The sequence below is a fragment of the Acomys minous genome, assembly GCF_964271855.1.
Source record: "Acomys minous genome assembly, chromosome: 4".
NCBI lineage: Eukaryota > Metazoa > Chordata > Mammalia > Rodentia > Muridae > Acomys > Acomys minous.
Genome location: NC_140486.1, coordinates 103,379,360 through 103,398,760, shown reverse-complemented (window position 1 = coordinate 103,398,760; position 19,401 = coordinate 103,379,360). Strand labels below are relative to the sequence as shown.

The 19,401-nt window shown below is 41.7% G+C and overlaps 1 protein-coding gene and 2 long non-coding RNA genes across 3 annotated transcripts in view; 2 read left to right on the top strand and 1 right to left on the bottom strand.

The window, feature by feature from the left end:
• The window catches only part of ABCA12 (ATP binding cassette subfamily A member 12), a 160,080-nt gene that overhangs the window by 31,380 nt on the left and 109,299 nt on the right, over positions 1–19,401 (bottom strand). The window contains exons 24-35 of the mRNA XM_084779830.1: positions 15,205–15,534; positions 14,063–14,132; positions 13,840–13,974; positions 12,883–13,038; positions 11,680–11,866; positions 9,051–9,269; positions 7,772–7,968; positions 6,260–6,420; positions 4,200–4,436; positions 3,164–3,314; positions 695–947; positions 125–214 (exon numbers count right to left, since the gene is read on the bottom strand). Of these exons, the coding sequence (XP_084635956.1) occupies positions 125–214; positions 695–947; positions 3,164–3,314; positions 4,200–4,436; positions 6,260–6,420; positions 7,772–7,968; positions 9,051–9,269; positions 11,680–11,866; positions 12,883–13,038; positions 13,840–13,974; positions 14,063–14,132; positions 15,205–15,534 (2,186 nt within the window). The remainder of the gene's footprint in view (positions 1–124; positions 215–694; positions 948–3,163; positions 3,315–4,199; positions 4,437–6,259; positions 6,421–7,771; positions 7,969–9,050; positions 9,270–11,679; positions 11,867–12,882; positions 13,039–13,839; positions 13,975–14,062; positions 14,133–15,204; positions 15,535–19,401) is intronic.
• The window catches only part of LOC311596431, a 222,000-nt gene that overhangs the window by 153,611 nt on the left and 48,988 nt on the right, over positions 1–19,401 (top strand). The window lies entirely within an intron of this gene.
• Positions 6,406–13,889, top strand: LOC311596434. Its single transcript, XR_014778838.1, has 3 exons — positions 6,406–6,538; positions 7,518–7,581; positions 13,791–13,889. It is a non-coding gene; the product is annotated as an uncharacterized lncRNA (long non-coding RNA).

Genomic DNA, 19,401 nt, shown 5'->3' with positions numbered 1-19,401 from the left:
ATACAGACTTTCTATCAAGATATTATTATTTTCTAGTAAAATCACACACATACGTACCACGCATGCCCACACGTGCTCACGCACGCTAGAGTGCTGGAGAGAAGAAAGGAGAAGAAGAACTTACAAGTCACCAGTGGTATTCAAACACGCGTTGTCAATGCCAGGGAAATTCCAGAGAGCCGAGACCAGGGCGTCTGTGCTGGGATCAAAATTCCTGCGGTATCAAGCAACATGGGTTCATCAGCAAACTCATGTTCACTGAAGTCTGTAAAGCATGAATTATACTAGCTACAAGACTGCTTTGTCATTCTCTTTCTACTTCTCTGCCTCCCCAACTCTCCTCTTCTCTTCCATTGGGGTGTCAACCTAAAGCCGACATATAGACAAGTGCTTCAGCACTGATGTACATCCACCCTATAGGTGGGAAAAAAATCTACAGAAGACACAGGCTCTGCTATCCTGATGTTCTCCTACGACGTGAATTTAGCCATCACATATGATTAAATTCCAGCCACTGAAAGAGGACATCGCTCTGACTTTATTTGTAGAGGCACGTAAGTCCTCTTAGGAAGTTATTTGTTAGGCACAGAAGCAGCCCATTTCCTTAGCAAGATTCAGTGCTGTGGCTCCCAGTCTCTTTTCTTCACAGACTCTGGGATCACCGTGGAGACAGTCCTATCGGAAAGTAACTCACGCGTAGAAGGCTGTCTGATCGGAGGTCCCGTAGATGGACGGAGAGATCAAGATCTCAGGGTAGCTGTTACTGGAATCTCTCAGTGTGCCGAGGCCCATGGCAGTGGCTACAAACACGATGGGGAGGATGACCTGCGCAATGAGGCCTTTCCAGTTCCTGCGGGTGTGGTGGAACCTCTTGATGAGAATAGCCATTATCTTCTTCAACAGCATTCCAAAGCCATGGAGCTTCTCACTTCTTGTCAGGACCTTGTCTGAGGAAGGACAAGAGAGTCTATGATGTTCCAGGAAATCTCTATAAATCACGTCGTGCAACAACCTCACAAGCCACAGGCGAATGGTATCGTGTTTTATGATGGCAGAAGCTTCTGTCTTCAATATTTGGGCAGAAGGTTCAGCAATCCATGTCTACAACTACCCTAAATCAGGGACTACAATTTATGTGTCATGTACAGCCAAATAGAAGAGCTTTGAAAATTATGTCACTAGCACCAGTTATAATACACATTATGGTAATTTTGCAGGGTAGAGTTAAAGATTCAGAATTTTAAAAAAAAGGGGGGGCCCTGTTCCCTACGTCAAAATCTCCATGCAGACCCGGTGTGTAATTACTAATTTTGAATATATAGGAAATAGTCTCATCAAGATTGAGTTCTAATAATAAAAACAAAACATCAGTCTAGTGTAAGAACTGGTTCCTACTGTAGCAGATGCTGTTTGGTTGTTTCCATTTCTAAAATGAAGTCCAATGAACTTACTCTAAGGGTAAGAAAAGGAACCCTTCTTAAAGATGTAATTCTAATTCAGCCACATACTCATTCCACTCTCTTTAGGAATTAGGAATGATTAAGGCCTTTCAAGATGCCACTTTCAGCACTAGAGTCTCCGTAAAGAAACCACCGAAAACCTATCTACTGCCCAACCCACCCTCACTGTGAAATGCTCCCCAAGGCTTCAGAAAATCTCTGTTGCCTTGGAGAGCCATGGAGGCCATGGCTCCTCGGGCTAACCATTTCAGCAGCTTATCCCCAAAGTGGACTCAAATGTAGCATCACACATCTTCACGTGTGATAAGACAACGGTACCCGCCAACTCGGCGGAATGTTTAAAATTCCCCATCACAAATCATGCAGTACAAAAATCATGATCTCCATTTAGCTGATAAGGAAAAAATACAAAGCTGCTTAATTTAAAATGAATTCCAATTAAACCGAGAGAACAAGTTTAAATGTGAGCTCCTATCTCTGCAAAGGGGAATGGTACAAGGAGCTGAATATTTCGACTTAATTAGTATGCTTTTTTTTTCTGTTTCTTGAGAAATTACATGTGGATGACTTACAGGTGTGTCAAAACGGAGTAAATGTGTTTCCTCAAAGATAATGTCAATGAGGGGGAAATTCCAAATGAAGAATAATTTCAAATTATGAGAAAAAGAAAAGGCAGAGGCAAATACAAAGAAACAGATGACGACTCTCCAATCAAAGCCCTCAATTCCTCAGACTCCACAGTTCTGCTCCCCAACAGCTGATAAAGGAGAAGCACAGTGGAGGACAGATGAGACTCAAATTCCAGAATTATACAAATATCAGAGATGATCTTTCCTGAGTTGTAGAGACAGGCAAATGTTTAATTAAAAGTTCTGCTCCTAGAGATGTTCCCACTTTAAGCAAACTGTTGAAATGACTACTCCATAATTCATGTATCATTTTCCTACATTCTTCCTTAAGTAAATCATGTGTGCAGGGTCTAAATTAACTGTCAGAAAAGAGACAAAGTGACAATAAAAGCTGTTTTTAAAAGAACTTAACCCCTTGAGGTTGTGTCCAAAAATGTGATATTTCCCCCCAAACATATCCTGTGTGAAGAGTTGAAGGCAAAGCATTTTAATACAGATTCTAACCTTCAGGTCTGGCTTAATCACCTCACAGTCTTTGTCCAAAAGAAAGCATTTTCTTGCTCCCTGAGTGAATCGGAGTTGAGGGAAGCTAAAAGCTAGACACCTCTCCCCGCAAGGAACGATAAAAAAAAAAAACAACAACTTTATTTTGGATGATTTTGCTGTCTCGTGCACCTAATGATAGAGTGCTCCTGACAAGACAACCACGGTCATCCCTGCACATCCCTGATTGCAGGAAGAATTCTAACGTGTGAAGCACACCTCTGAGATTACAAAGGGCTACATCCAGAGAATCATCTCTCATGACTGGAGAACAACCCCCCACCCCCATCACCTGCCAAAGGTATTTGCCACATTCACCTCACTGTCTTGGCCAGTTCACTCTTGAAAGGGAGAATTTGATTGCTGTAATTTGCATATCGGAGGATGCTTTTATGCATTAGGATTGTTAATTTTAAAAGAAACCTTAAAGTTGAATTCTAAAAAAAAAAAAAAGACTAGAAATCTGTGCCTCTATTTTCCCAATTATGCCCTCTATGAAAATTAAGCAAAATATGCACGTCGGGGCTGTACCGTCTCTGTCGGTGAAATTGCTGCTGCTCACAGACAGGTCATCGGGAGTTGCGGTGCCATTGGCACTAGGGTTCCCAACTTTTCTCTGTGTCAAGTGCTCCAGACTCATAGCACCACTTTTTGGGGAATCTTTCATCAAGTTGAGGAAGACCTAGAAAGAGAGGCCAGATCACTTTGTTAACATAAAAGATATATATCTCTTAGGTCCTCGACTTTGACTTTCAATTATTATCATATTTATTAAGACAACTATTTCCAACTGACATTAAGGGAACATCTTTACATATAAAAGATGGTCATTCTCATCTTTTGGATGAAAAGTATTGAAAAAAACCCACAACATTTTCTTCTCAGAAATCAATCTATTGTTAGAATGGTACTGAAAATTTTAAGCTTTTCTGATGTTGTGACAAGATTACTTAAAAATACTTTCCCCTTTAATTAGAAAAAAAGAAACTTCACATATTTTTCTAAGGACGGAGAAAGTCATATGAGCACCAACAATTAAAGTAGTGGCTGTGGGTGGGGATAGGGAGAGAGCTCAGCCAGTGTAGCATCATGAGGGCCAGAGTTCCATTCCTAGAACCCACATACAAAAGACAGATTCACAGTGTGTGCTTGTAATTTCAGCAGTAGGAAGGTAGGCAGATCCTGGAAGCTCGCTGGTTGGCCAGTCGAGGCTGAGGTCCAGGCCAATTTGTGACCTTGTTTCAAAGAGCAAAATGGTCAGTTCTAGAGAAATAATCCTAGGCCTTGTACTACTGCAGGCAGGTGGATAAGAGTGCATGCGAACTCCCGCAGCTTCACACCACAACACACACACACACACACACACACACACACACACACACACACCGATATAAACAGGAATGTGGCACAGATAAACTCCAGAGGTACAACGCTCCCCTGTGTTCACAGCACTGGGTTTAATTTCTAGCACTTTAAGTTAAAAAATTAATAGATAAATAAATAATGAATGAATGAGTAAATAAGTAGATGAGTAAATAGGACAAGCAGTAAGCAGATGGCCGCGTACCTCTTCAACAGTGGTGTCTGAAATGCCGTAGCAGCCGATGTTGAGTTTACCCATGCCCTTGTCCAGCGCTCTCAGGAGTGACAGGTACGCTCCTGACACCTTAGTGTTGAACGGAGGGAGCACGTACACAAGCTCCCCCCCAATGTCCTCCTTGAGGTAGGCTTCGGGGAGGTGTGACTGGATCATGGCTGTCACTGTCACCGTGTCACAGATTGCGTTTGTGTCTAAAGTCTGGCTCTGGGGACAAAAAGCAAAGTTACGTGAACTCTCCTGGGTTGGACCACACACCATCCCTCTGGCCATCCTTAATCTCACAGAGGGACTTAAAAGCCAAGCTCCTGCCCACTGCCCACCCACCACCCACCATCCTCTCCCTTGCCTTAAAGGGGTGGCAGCCCTGCCTTATTTATATCTACATTTATAGAAATAAATGTTCTATGTGATTTATGTAATTTATCATTTACTCATTGAAAGCATGTTAAATAATCTACACATTAAGTATAACCTCTGAAACTTTCCCCTTCCATCCAGCACAAAGTTTATGAAGCCAGAATATGGAGTTCATATTAGGAATTCACTGATGCAGCCCTAGAGCCTAGAATAATGTTTGGGTACACTGATAAACTAATTTTATGGGTTTTTGTTTGGTTTGGTTTTGGTTTTGAAGCTCAAGAATAATTTTGTTAGAGTTTAAAAGAAAATATGGTATAGATTAGATGAAAGTGTCTGCAGCCATTGGGAGGGGGATGTGGAAAAATCATGCCTTTTTCAGTTAGGCCTGCGGTAGAAGCAGACAGTTTATCAAGGAGCTTTTATGAAAATGACTCCTAATGATTTGTTGCTATGTCCATAAAACAGTGCACATCACAAGGCTCATCTGAGAAGGTCCTTGGAGCAGATGATAATTAACTCAGAGACCCTCACCTGATCAACCTGCAGAGAATGAGAGACTATGATGCGTTCAGCATACATGGAACATATATATCATACCTCTCCCCTAAAAGGCTCGGGGAACTTCAAAGAAGAGAGGCAGAAAGCTTGTAAGAAACAGACATAGTTGATGACTCTGAGAAAACAGCTTTTTCTGGACACAACAAGGCAGTTGCACAAATGGACTCACAATGATTGTGAGAGCACGCACAAGACCCATTCTAGCTCCAGCCGGACACACCCAGCATGGAGCTGGGAAGATGGGCACAGCATCCCTTCACTAGCTGGGAAGAGCAAATCCCATGTGCCGCTGGGAGAGAGAGAGAGTCAGTTTTGCTTAATGACGTGACCGCTATTAGGTTGACCGCACTCGGGGCAGGTTCCCTGCTCCTGAAAGTAGGTGGGCACGCAAACTGCATGTGGAGAGGGGGAAACAAAGCTAAAGCAGGGTGGGTAAGAAGGGAGAGATAGAGAGAGTTACTATGGGAGGACTTTGGGTGCAAATGTGGTCAAACTACATGGTATGAAATTTTCTAGGAATTCATAAAAATATTATTTACAAAAATAGGAAATAGGACTCCTAAGAGTGGAAGTAGGCAAGGGGTCTAAGGAAAGAGCCTTCCCAGGAGCCTGAATTATTGAGTGTACCTTGGAAGTTATGCCAGGATGACTTTGATAAAGAACCATTCAAAAGATGATGAGTCGGTTTTCACTCTGCAGTTAACACTTGCTATCACCTAGTGAAGACGTGACTTCCTATTTGCTGTTCATTGGCTTTCTCTGAGCTAGAAATTTTAAATTCCTCAGCAGAGGCTAAATGTTTCGGAAACAAAAAGAGCTGGCGGGCCATCAGTGACGTTTAGAAGGACGTCAGTTTGCACAGTGCCCAGGAGCATTGGTAGCACGTAGGAAATTACCAGAACGTTGGGAAATTCCGGAGGTCTAACGTGGACCTACTACTGTATCAGAGACTCTTAAGAAGGGAGCAGAACTCTGGGGGTTTTTAACCAACATACTCGCTGACATTTAAGAACCACATAAGGTGGCGCAGTGATGGGTTTTAGCAATGAGTTGGACAGACTTTGTCTCCTCTCATTCCCCTGCGATGGAGCGCACGCTCTCATACACACCTTCTTCTTGGTGAGGGTGAGGTGGTAGCCGTCGCCGAAAGCCTCCTTAAGGTAAAATGGAGATCCGCAGCATCGGAGCCCACCCTGCTCCAGGAACGCAATGCGGTCGCTGAGCACTTCAGCCTCGTCCAAGTGGTGTGTCGACAGAATGATTGTTCTGGCTTAAAAAATGCAGTCGGGAACAACAGAGAATGAAAAATGAGGATACAAGGCCCCACGGAACAGAATTAGCAAAAGTAAATCCTGGGATTTCGGAGGACAAGAGTGGTGTTAATTGAGGTGAGTGAACCTCCACAATGATCAAAGGGAAATTCAGAAGCCCGCTATTAAGTGTATAGGAGGGTGTCCTGGACGTGTTTCGGCATCTGGCAGGCGCTTGTTAAGCTTTACAGCCAATGTCCCTCATGCACTGTGGGCAGAAGCCACTTTTGTCAGAGTTTTGCCACCACTGTTTCAGTGTGCACTTCCTCCCTCTATCGTTCTTGCTCTCTCTCTTTCCTTCACTATGAAACAAACAAACAAACAAACAAAAAAAAAACAGCATGAAAGTCTTCACTTATCAAGAAAGTGGGACAGAGGGGAGGACATCCTATTGGGACTTTAGGTGAGAGAAGCATGGGAGAATGGGGAAATAGAAGGATCCAGAGGGTTCCGGAAACCTACAAGAAGAACATTATGACGGACGGATCTGGGCCCAGGGGTCCTGCTCAAACTATGGCACCAGCCAAGGACAATATGTGCAGTGAACATCGAACCCCTGCCCAGATCTAGCCAATGGACAGGACATTCTCCACAATTGATTGGAGAGTGGGGTCTGACTTTCACATGAACTCTGGTGTCCCATATTTGACCACGTCCCCTGGATGGGGAGACCTGGTCGCACTCAGAGGAAGGATAGCAGGCTACCAAGAAGAGACTTGATACCCTATGAGCATATACAGGGGGAGGAAATCCCCCTCAGTCACAGCCATAGGGGAGGGGAGTAAGGGGAAAGCAGAAGGGAGGGAGGAATGGGAGGATACAAGGGATGGGATAACTATTGAGATGTAATATGAATTAATTAATAAAAAATAAAAAGAAAAAGAAAAAAGAAAAAAACAGCAATTTAAAAGACTCTTAGAATATTCCTTTCTGATTAATACACTACAGCCTGATTGCTTCTCTGCATCACATCCTGTTAGCACTTATTTAGTCTGTTTTCACTTTATTTTCATTTGTGTATGTTCGGTGTCTCTAATTAGATTCTATGCTTCTCTAGGCAGACTTTGCAACTGCTGTTGGATGTACATACGGTCACAAAGGCCTGTTGAGTTCAACTCACGGTGAGTGCTGGAAAGGTATTAATTAATTGACCCAGAAATTTCGTCAAGAAATCTTAGGAAAGAAAGGGCCCATCTCGGACATTTAGAGGGTTTTATATTATACACAGAAAAGCTTCAGTTTGATTTTATGGAACCCCAAGGGTAGAGTTATAACTGTCTCATGGAGAACTTATGAAAAATATACACATACCGGTTTTGTTCTTGGATATGACATCCCATATGCTTCGACGAGAACACGGATCTACTCCTGTGGACGGTTCATCCAGAATCACGACCCTTGACCCACCAATGAGAGCTATGGATATGGACAATTTCCGCTTCATTCCTCCTGACAGTGTTCCAACTCTTTTATGGCGATGACTATACAGTCCAGTGTCTTTCAAAGTCCTTCAAAGATAATGAATGGTACCATTGTGTTCACTAATCAGTTTGTCTTCAATGAGGTGCAATGCACTACTGATAACATGTAATGGTTCATATTCATTTATCATCTAACTATTGCCATAAAATAATTACTAAGAAAAAAACACAAGAGAATATACAGTCCCCTTATTTGACAAATGGTTAGAACATTGGACCCTTTTGTGCCAGATTATGACATAGAGAAAAGCAATGAACAGACCAAAAAAACCAAAAAAAAAACAAAAACAAAACAACCAAATAAACCCTTCTTCCATAAAGCAATTGTATGTACATGCGTCCAGAATGTGAAGAAGAGCCAATAGATAAGCATAATCTCAGGAAAGTTTATAACATACCATGTTAATCAATTATAACACACAATTAATAAATTAATAAAATAGAAAGAGAGATGAGCAAAGACATATTCATTTGGCCAGGAGTAAAACAAATGGCTCTCAGGAAGGGTGTGGTAAGTTAGGTTAAGAACAAAGAGAATGGCTTGTACTGGGCATCGGCTGTGTCTCGTCAAGTGTGTGAGTAGGCTTGTGTTCGCAGAGCCGAGTATATGGAGAGTGTGAAACAAAGTAGCCAGATGTGAGGAGGAGGACAGGTCATGCTGGATCTGGTAGGCCTTGGTAAATGACATTATGGGATGTCATACTAAGAGCTGCAAAAGCCACCTAAAGTGATGATGCGAGAACGACGTGGTCTGATTTATAGCTGGCAATGCTCATTCTGACAGCTCTTTGATACAAAAAGACGGAATGGGGGCAGGTAGTATCTGGAAGGTCAGTTAAAAGGCTTTGGGGGGCAGTATCCATGCAGATATGAAACAAAGGATTTGGGCCGACATAGAAAGGCACCAAGAAAGAGATGAACAATGCAAGTATAACCATCTGGAGAGGATAAAGTTGTTAAACATATATGTTATCACAGAAGTAGAAAGCAAAGCAAAAATGTCTGCAAGAGAACATATTCTATTGTTATTGCTCCCAGAGCCTGACCAACAAGGTACGTGCCCTTGGGCGAGGTTAATGAGTCCGGTACTTGTTTCTGGCTTAACTCACCTTTTAACCTCCTCATGGAGCTGCTTTTTGGTCCAGTGAGGGACTTTGATGGAGCCATATAAGAGCAAGTGCTCCTTGGTGGTGAGGTAACTGAACAAGACGTCATGCTGCATGCAGACTCCCATGTTCTTCCGAACAGTGTTCAGGTCTGTCTTGATATCTTTTCCATATACAAAAATAGTACCTGCTGAGGCACCAAAGAGCCCAGTCAGCATGGAGCTGGAAATGAAGATGTGATAAGTTAGGTATGGACCATTCACTCGAGGTAGATAGTGAGACTAAATACAACTCATATGTTAGAAAAAAAAAACTGGAGGGGGGTGAGAGGTTGCAGTTCCTCTTTTAGTGAAGTCAAGCTGTCAAATAAAAAAAAATAAGTGGAAATAAAAAGATGAAGCTGACTTTTAAGTTTTTAGTTATTTATGGTGTTATGTAAATATACACGATAGTGGTGGTACTTTTAACACTAAGGGTGCTTTTTTTGATTGAGAGCACACTCTCTCCTTGAACATACTGTGTTTCCTTGGAATCCTTTTTATAGACTGGCAAATCTCCAATTTATATCTGAATTAGATCCTATCACTTACTCCCAAGATTGGTCAATGAATCCAAGATGATGTTGCATCTTCACGAGATTCCTTACAAGGTCCATAAGCTAAGTATGATCTTGTCCACAATATTATATCTTTTTGCCTCTTTCATTTAGTGACAAATTCATACACTGTTTGCACAAAACTGTATTTATTCTTTCTTTGTTTCTTTCTTTCTTGTGGAAAGGCTTCAGAAATACTTTTTTCTTTTTGAAATAGAGTTCAAAAATTAACATGCTACTTTAATATACCAGATCCATTTAAAAGCAGTGGTAAGCCATAATGGCATATGCCTCTAGCCCAGCTCCTTGGGAGACAGAATTGTATTTCAGAAATCATGTTTGCATCTTCTTTGTCTCTTGGTTGCCTAACTCTACCACTATTTGCTACTGTCAGGGGGCAGCAGCTATCATCAGAGGCCTGATTTTTGATGCCCCTACCTCTTCATAAATCCTCTTGGTCATCTTCAGTCCCAATCTCTGTATTATGGCCAAAGTATTTCCACATAGAAAACCCCAATACCTTTCAAGTGATTAGTAAGTTGAGAACTTATTTAGTAATCATCTCCTCCCTCCATTATAACATTACAAAGGTCTAGAGAAGCATCCGATTTCTCACCCATCCATCATAGTACTAAATAATGAATCAAGGTAATATGTAATCTCTCTGTGACATCCACTGAAGCACAAATAACATGCTTCCTTTTGCTATTTAAGGGTTTATATCTGGATCAACAAAATAGGGCATTCTCAGCTAAAATTATAGGCTCAGCAAACATCTTCTCTATCTCTTTTCCCTCCTGGCTTCTTATTTCTTACTGGAAATGTAGCTTTATAAGTGTTGTATTCTAGAATGCCAACCCGGGCTTTAAACAGGTCATACGAATAAGAGGCTGCATGTTTACTCTTATCACAGCCTTCATTTAATCTCCAGTTATTTAGAAAAGAACGAATTGATGCCATCATTTGAGCAGGCATTGAAGTTACTAAAGATGATTAAAAATAGAACGTGGAACAAGCCAGACACTTTCTTAAGGGACTGAGTCCAATTGCATCTTAGCCTTGATGTCAGATATGCACAGGTGGTGCCCTGAAGGCTCATTGTCAAAGCAAACATGCAAGTGATAAAAATAACATAAGAATCCTGGGATTCCCAATCATCCCTGTATCTTGACATAGGACAGTCAGCAGAGAGAAACAACAGCCCATGTGCTGCTCTTGACCTTGGCATGTGTATGATGCTGGTGGTTCTGTTTCTTCATGAAGCAAGGCAAGCAAAGATTTCTGTGATCAAGCAGATGGTGCGCTGTATTCATGCTAGGATGTGCAATCTCAGACTAACACCTAGCCTGGTTAGAAATCCAAAAGAAGGGACAGACTGACAGATGTAATAGTACAGATCCCAGGCCAGAGATGGAACAGAGAACACACTTGGTTTGAACAGAGCGGCTAGAGCGAACCTTTCCCACAGCCCCTGTCTCAGCCTGTGTGTACACACGGTGTTGCAGGAGTCCTCCACTCTCTGAGACAGTGGTTCTCAACCTGCGGGTCGTGACCTCTATGGGGGTCACATGTGAGACGGCCTGCATATCAGATATTTACATCATGATTCACAACAGTAGCAAAACTGCAGTTATGAAGTAGCAACAAAATAATTTTATAGTTGGAGGTCACCATAACATGAGGAACTGCACCAAAGGGTCACAGCGTTAGGAAGGTGGAGAACCACTGCTCTAAGACACGCCAAGAGTACGTACTGGTATTTCGAGTTTATACTGAATTAAACATTTTAAGACACACGGGGTGGGCCAGGACTAAGTGGAGCAAATAAGCCTATCCCATGCCGGCCTAGGATAGACTTAGAGGTCACAGTCTGGAATCCCTCACTTAGGTCCCACTTTACCAAGGGCAAGTTGAGCCTTCCAGAAGATGTACTAGCTCTGTTTTCTTCTTTGTGTAAGTTCTTAGTTTATTAAAAAAAAAAAAAAAAGCTATCATTAATAATATCCTTCTTTGACATTTAGTCGAAAAATAACATACATTGTTGTGGTCTTGCCGGCTCCATTTGGCCCCAGCAATGATGTAATGTGCCCTTCGTAAAAGTTCAGATTGAGGTTATCAACAGCTGTTTTTGAGCCATAGATCTTTGTGACCCCATGAAGGGCAACTCCAACTTCGAGATCTTTAGGTTCAGGTTCAATGTTGGAGGGAAATGCGGAGTCAGGACCTGGAGAGGAGCCAAGAGAACAGTAGTAAGTCCATAAGTAATTAATAGAGCTGGGTTACGCTTTCCTCTAAAAAACGGCCGGTTATATAAATATGATCTTTAAATTTCAACTCAGCTCAGAAGCAACTGATTTACTGTCCTCTCCAGCTCCCTTCTGACCTGCTTACAGAATGAGCAAGACTCCAAAACCACATTCTCTGGGGCTTATTATGTCACCCTTCTCTGTCGGAAAAAGCAGTTCCCGAATACAGCGTCATAATTTTACTCACTCACTCACTCTCTCTGTCTCTCTCTCTGTCTCTCTCTCTGTCTCTCTCTCTGTCTCTCTCTCTCTCTCTCTCTCTCTCTCTCTCTCTCTCTCTCTCTCTTTCCCAACAGATCTTAAATATTCAAAAGATAACCCCAAAGGTTTGTTCTCTGATTGGGAAGGATGTTATCAACTTATGAAAGAAATGTTCGCACGTTGTGCTTTTACAGTAACAAGGTTTTCTCGGATCTGTGGCTCACAGAATCCAGCTGGCTTTCTCATCCCTTCCTTCTTCAGGCAGCGCCACCACACCACCGGCACATGGTATCCTCACTTCACAGAGACGGTAGCACTCACCCCGTGTCAGTAGAGCATGAGCTTTGCACTATTTTTCTCACATCAGCAGTGGGTTATGCTACATTAACCATTTTTGTTTCTTGGTTACTCCTATGACTGGCAGCAGATGGCTAGAGAAAGGGATGCAGACTGCAGGCGAGGAGCACAGTTTTTCTCTGTGTGAGTGTAACTGGACCACAAAGGAATCCACAGTCTTGGCTTAATTAGCAACATATGCTAACCAACTGAGCTAATGAGCCCAGAAGAAGGCACAGTTCAGTCCCCGTAAGAGTGTAAACACATATGTGGAGGCATACTCATCCATGACTAAAGGGATGATAATTTTACCATTTAGAAAAGTGTAATTAAACCCACTAGTTATGTCATTTTTTAAATGCCATTTCTCTTAAGGCGACACATGCTATTGACCTACTTGTCTTATTGGCAGAAGGGTTGGTGTTCTGCATCATGATATTGGTAAACATCAGGCCATTGCTTTTCTCATGCTTCACCTCTGCGCATCCAAATCGCTCTTTCCAATAGGAAGGAAGGACTGGAAAATACCAGGGAGCTGCCATGCCATATGTCCCTGTAATGAGAGCGCATGAGGAAGAGTGATTACTAACTAAACAAGGAAACACTGTGAACGGCTCAGGAAACAGCTTCTTTTTGTAGAATACTGTGAACTCAAAGGCTAAGCTCAGTAGACAAAGCAAAGCCAGAAAGGTCATCTTTTTTTTAAAAGCAATGTCAGTGAAGTACAGTTATTATAAGTTTGCCCATTTGTTCACCTACAAATGCAAACGTCACGACAGTCCACTGTTAAAGCAGTTCTATGACCCCACAGAGTTCTCACGGGGCTCATTTGCATATTCTCTGGTCCTACCCTATGCCCCAAACCAGTACTGATACGCTTTCAGTTCTCAAGACAGTCATCGTTTGTAAGCATTTTGTGCAAACGAAAGCACCCAATTTTATTTTCCCATCCACCAGAAATGTACACATATCAGTAACAGTTAGTGGGGGAAACACCTGAACTTGTTAGAAAGGCTAACTACTTGAGATCCAAGGTGCAATTCCAGTCTGTATTCTAGAATGTAATTCATTCTCCATAAAATTAAGAAACACGGCTCTTGCGTTTTTGCTGTATCACGCTTCTATTTTGAAATACTGGTGGGACCTGATACACCATCACGTGATTTTCAATTTGCCTATCTTTAAAAGGACTGGGGGAGAAGGAACACAGCAACACATTTAACCTGAAAATGTGGGCTAATTTGGGGGTTTAGTATACTTTTTCGATTGCACACAGCAAGCTAACTGTTGGTATATATGTACTAGCTGACTGACAGTGATGACAGCCACAAGAAGCATCTGCGCAGGTGCCTACCTGGGAAAACGTTCCTGACGTACCAAGCAATAAAGAAATAAATGAAAGAGTCTGCCAGGATCAGACAGCACAGCCAGCCAAATGAGGTAGTGTCGCCCTGAACAGGGGATCTGTACATGTTTTCCCATTGAAGACCTGGAAATTGAACATGGGTGTTTATTCTTCCTGGCCACACATCGCAGCTAGAGATAAAACGCAGGTGTAAAAAAAAAATTGAACATACCAACACCTTGCTCTTCATATCGGGCAATATATTGGCTTGCATAGCTGAATGCTGTTGGGGACAGCAGGCTCTGGGAGGAAAATGAACAACAGTGATAGTTCCAGTAGATCTCACCGAGAGAGTCTCAACATGCTTAAAATGTTAGACGTATAGACAAAATAGATGCTCACTCTCCAAGTCTATTTTAAAATACTGAAGTCCCTTGTGAAAAATGTTACAGAGAGAGAGAAAGACAGAGACAGAGAGACAGAGAGACAGAGACGGACAGAGACAGAGAAAGAGGTAATTAACTTGGAGAATGTCTTTTAAGAATCCAAAATATATGTTTAAGCTTATTAAATGTTGCTCAGAGATTTATAAGGTAGGAAATTACAGAGTAATAGAGTGTGAAGACTCAAATTAAATGATATCGGGGCCAGAAAAATGTTTCTAAATTTATTTCAGGTAATAGAATTATGAATGAGAATATACTAAAATATTTATTGGTTGAATATTGATAATCACTACAAATCATAAATTTAAGTTTTGTTTAAAACTAGAGCAGTCAGTGTTGAATTAAAGTTATTCATCAAGATCTATGCCTGTGGACAGTAAAGCCTTAATATGATGGGAAGTGCTCTGCTTTCTGAATTTTAAACGCAGTCCTCTTAGTACTCAATTTAGTGCTTCTGAGTGAGGAAAAGGCAGAAAAGAATCCACATTTGAGCACTGCTATATTTGGGTGTACACTGTCAATGCCTCCATCACTTTTCCCACAGGTATGTGTAACTCGTGAAAACCACAAGTACTTCTTATACATGAGAATGGTTATAGCACAAGAGGTTCTGAAATATGTAAAGATCTGAACCAGGGAAGTCAAAATTCTGGATGATCTCCAAAACACAGCAGGTAATATATTAGCTGTTCGAGAACCATAGCTCAATAGCATCACTAATGGTTCTAGAAACTATGGGGGAGGGGAGAGGGGAATCTTTCCTTTCAGAGTAGACAGCACACTCTATTACTAGAAGAGTTAAGCTTATTTTTCTATCACTTCATTTCTAATTATACAAGTGAACTTTCAACTTGAGACTCTGTTCAGGAACGAAGGGAGGGTGGCGGTATTTATAGCACACAAGAGTGCACTCCAACAGCTGACTTACCATGAAAACTTTTATAACGTAGCTCAACTCATCCTCAATCGTAACGAGGACTATAAATGGGAAAAAGGCAATGACGTAGATGAGACTTCCAATCAGAGCCGCAATGTTGGTGTTGTTGAAGAAAACACTGATGAGGTAGCTCATGGCAATCACTGAGAAGCTGTAGTCCGAAAAGTACAGGAACAGAATGAAGCCATTTGTCTTGGGAAGAATATTGCCAAACTTGAGTATAACGATGAGGATCGCGATGGTGACCAGTAAAAACCCGACGCTCTCTATAATCCAGGCAAAGAAATGGCTGCAGGAGTTCACACCCATCATCTTCATGTACTGGAGGAAGAAGAAAGAAACCCAAGTTACTTCTGTACTGTGACAAAATGTCCAAGAGTTTCCACTCATGCAGAACTATGCGTTCAAACAATGCATGTGGATCCTCTCTGATTGCTAAGACTTTTTGTGCTAGCTCCTCTCAGAGTTTATGCTCTTAGAGTGGCATCCCAATATAAACAATGATTCCGTTGGAGAAGACCTTTCTTCCATGTAAAAACACACGTTTCTAGGACTAGTGCGATAGCTCAGTAGATAGAGGCACTAATTTGCAGACCTGATGACCTGCAATCAGTCTAAGAGCTTAGAAAATGGTCAAGACTGACTCCTGAAGGTTGTCTTCTGACCTCCAATACATGCATTATGGCATAGTGTACCTGCCTGCCTGGTCTCTCTCTGTCTCTCTGCCTCTGTTTCTCTGTCTCTCTGTCTCTCTTTCTCTCTCTGTCTCTGTCTCCTCTCTCTGTCTATGTCTCTGTCTCACTCTGCCTCTGTCTCTCTCTGTTGCTGTCTGTCTGTCTGTCTCTCTCTCTCTCTCTCTCTCTCTCTCTCTCTCTCTCTGTTTGTATGTGTGTGTGCTTCTATGTCTGTCTGTCTGCCTCTCTTTCTCTCTCCCTTCTAGAAAATAAATAAGTATATGGCACTTGCTTAGCTGCAGAAGTCTTGAGTTCAATTCTTAGACACACACACACACACACACACACACACACACACACACACACATCTCTATGTGCATTACAGTTCTAATTTTGAAACTTGAATCTGGCTGACTTCTCTAGTTTAAAATGATTTCGAATATGACATGAAATATATGGTGTCTCCTCTATTATTTTACTGCATGGAGTTGACATGCGCTTAGGTATAAATATATCAGTCTGGGAAAAAGCCACACGTAGTGTAACTTCAATTTCAATACAGGGATTGAAATAATAAAAGTCTCTATATTTAAAAAAAAAACCTTAATGAACAACACAGCTATGGCTTCTATTTTATGAGAGAATCAGAATAGATGTAGAATCTTATTACTCAAAGCCTGTCAGTTTGAAGGATGGCCTTCTGCCTTTTATGATGACCTCCTCATCTCTTACATCAATGGACAGTCTGGGTCAGTCTTGACATCTTCTTTTACAAAAAGACATTCACACACTTAGGTATCTGAGATGCTCCAGGTCAGCTTCTCAGCTAATACATTTTTCTGACTCAGTGATATCCCCAGGGCTGAAACATGCCATCAGACTATCTGGTCCCACTTGTTCAGGAAGGCAAAAAGAGTCTGATGACCACAACCCCTCTTCAACCCCCATTGTCTTAAATTTGGCACAAGTGGAACAACGGGGGAACCTGGCTAGTCTAATTTCCAGTTTTAACAATTTATGATTAATATTAAGTTTATAAATCTAATGTCCCATTTTTAAGATAATAAAAATGTCCACTAACAGCTTTACAGTCTAGTATTTTTTATAGAATAAATCCTTTTATAACCCATCTCTCTCTTAATCCTGTATAGAAAAATAACAACAACAACAATATTGCACTAGGTATCTTATTCTACAAGCCAATACAGCAAATTTTGCCTTCTGTTTTTTTCCCCCAACTTATCACATTTGATAACTCTGCTTGCTCTTGTTGTTACCATGGAGACAGATACCTGCCTGCCAACAGTCTAAGCAGCAGGCCTTAAGCTAATCACCACAGAGAAAAAGCCAGTGACTTCTCCTCTTAACTTTGTCCTGTCCCTCACCTTCTCCTCTCCCTCCTCCTTGGCCTCATCCCTTCTGCAGTGAAGACTCATCAATGTTTCCATAGGAATAAGAGGGGAGGAGTCAAAGTGAGGAAACTGCCTTGAGCAAAGGGTCACCCTAGGAAGTGTCCCCTAATTGCAAGGCTTATTGTTTTTAAATTGAAAACAGAATTACATTTTAATTTTTTTTTAAAGAAGCAAAACCCACTGATTTTACTCCAGATATTTTCTTGGTACTTCTCACTAGGTTTAAGGTATCATTTTGTCAGTTTTGATGGCTGTACGTCAGAGATTCTTGTCAATCCCAGAGGGATTCTGAGTGCAGACTCTTTCTTATCTGCCCCAGTGTTATTTACATTTTGAGATGTAATTTCTTATGGGTGCTTGAACATAACCAACTGGTCCACTCATAACTAAACTATTTAATCATAATGTGGCCTATAAAACAACAACAGTAAGCCGGGCGTGGTGGCGCATGCCTTTAATCCCAGCACTCGGGAGGCAGAGGCAGGCGGATCGCTGTGAGTTCGAGGCCAGCCTGGTCTACAAAGTGAGTCCAGGATGGCCAAAGCTACACAGAGAAACCCTGTCTCGAAAAAACCAAAAAATAAACCAAAAAAAAAACAAAAACCCAACAGTAATTTAGAAAACCCTTTAAATGCAATGCATATGAAAAGACACAATGCTGGTATGTTTTCTAAGGTAAAAAAATCACATATCTAAAGCCATGACGAGGCTATGAAATGAAGTGCACACCGTGTATTCATGCATGCTTCTTTCCCCCTGATTACCAGCATCCCCAGTTTAAAATCTTCATGTTTCTAGAAAATTCTTCACCCATAGACTTATTAGAAGACAATTGGCAAGCCTCACACCTGACAGTGAAGGTGATTATCATGGTAATTAGGAACCTTTTAAACCCATGATGGGATTCTTCTTGCTAAAAGCTGATAAAACTTTGAGACTGGTCATTTCATTTTTCACTGAAACAGGCTGAGCTCGGTTCTCCCTGAAGTAGTCACAGCCGAACACTCTAGCATGAAAGTTTGGTGCAAAACTTAAGGATTGTATGCCACGAGGACAGTTGTATTCATAGCGAGAAAGGGCCCGGCGAGCACACAAGTCATCCATAAATCATCTAGAATTGCTGCCAACTTCATGATAACAAAGAAGACCAATGTCGTGGCTGGAAGATGGCCCACAGAGGAGGGCTGGCTGCACTTTCATGATGCCATTGGTCCCTCCTCAAAGTGGCAGATGTCAGGTGCCGGCTTTGTAATCAAAGAGTCACTCGTCCCAAGCCTCCCTCACCTGCCAGTGCAATTCATCAATATCTGATAACCGGCAAAGCCTTGGTACACAGTGGTCAAAGCTGGCTCAGTTTACAGCAGTCACTAAGAAAGAGATTCCAGAAGAATTTGTAGGAACATGTCGATACAGTCCTAGAGGGCTTCTGCTCAGAGGCTAACGCTGACACAGGAAGAGAAGCCACAAATATTCGTGTGTTTGCTTGTCAGCAGTGTCATCCAGTTCAACTGGAGGCCAATGACATCTTTCATTTCGATTTTTAAAATGTACTTTCTTAACAATAGTTTATGTATGTATGTATGTATGTATGTATGTATATAAATTTTGTAAGTTTAAAAAAGATGGTGTGATTATTAATAGGAATGTTCCAAATTCCTGCTGGGAAAGGACGGTGTGTGGTACAAAAGCACATAAAAGGTGTTTACTATGAAGTGCCTGGGACTGAAGACTCTTGTGCTCGTACTAACTCATGGATAACTTAGATTGTCTGTCTGAAATGGCAGGAAAACTCCAAAACTTGTCTCCAGCTGAATATAAAGTTCCTGCAATAGAGTCTTTGAGGACCCACATGCAACTAGCTCAGAAACACACACACACACACACACACACACACACACACACACACACACACACCCCACACACACATACACGCACACGCACATGCACACAAAAACACATACATGCACATGCACACACAAACAAAAACACACACAGGCACAAACACACACACTCATGCACACACACACACACACACACACATTCATACAGAGATGCACAAACACACACAGACACACACACAAACACACACATATACAAACACA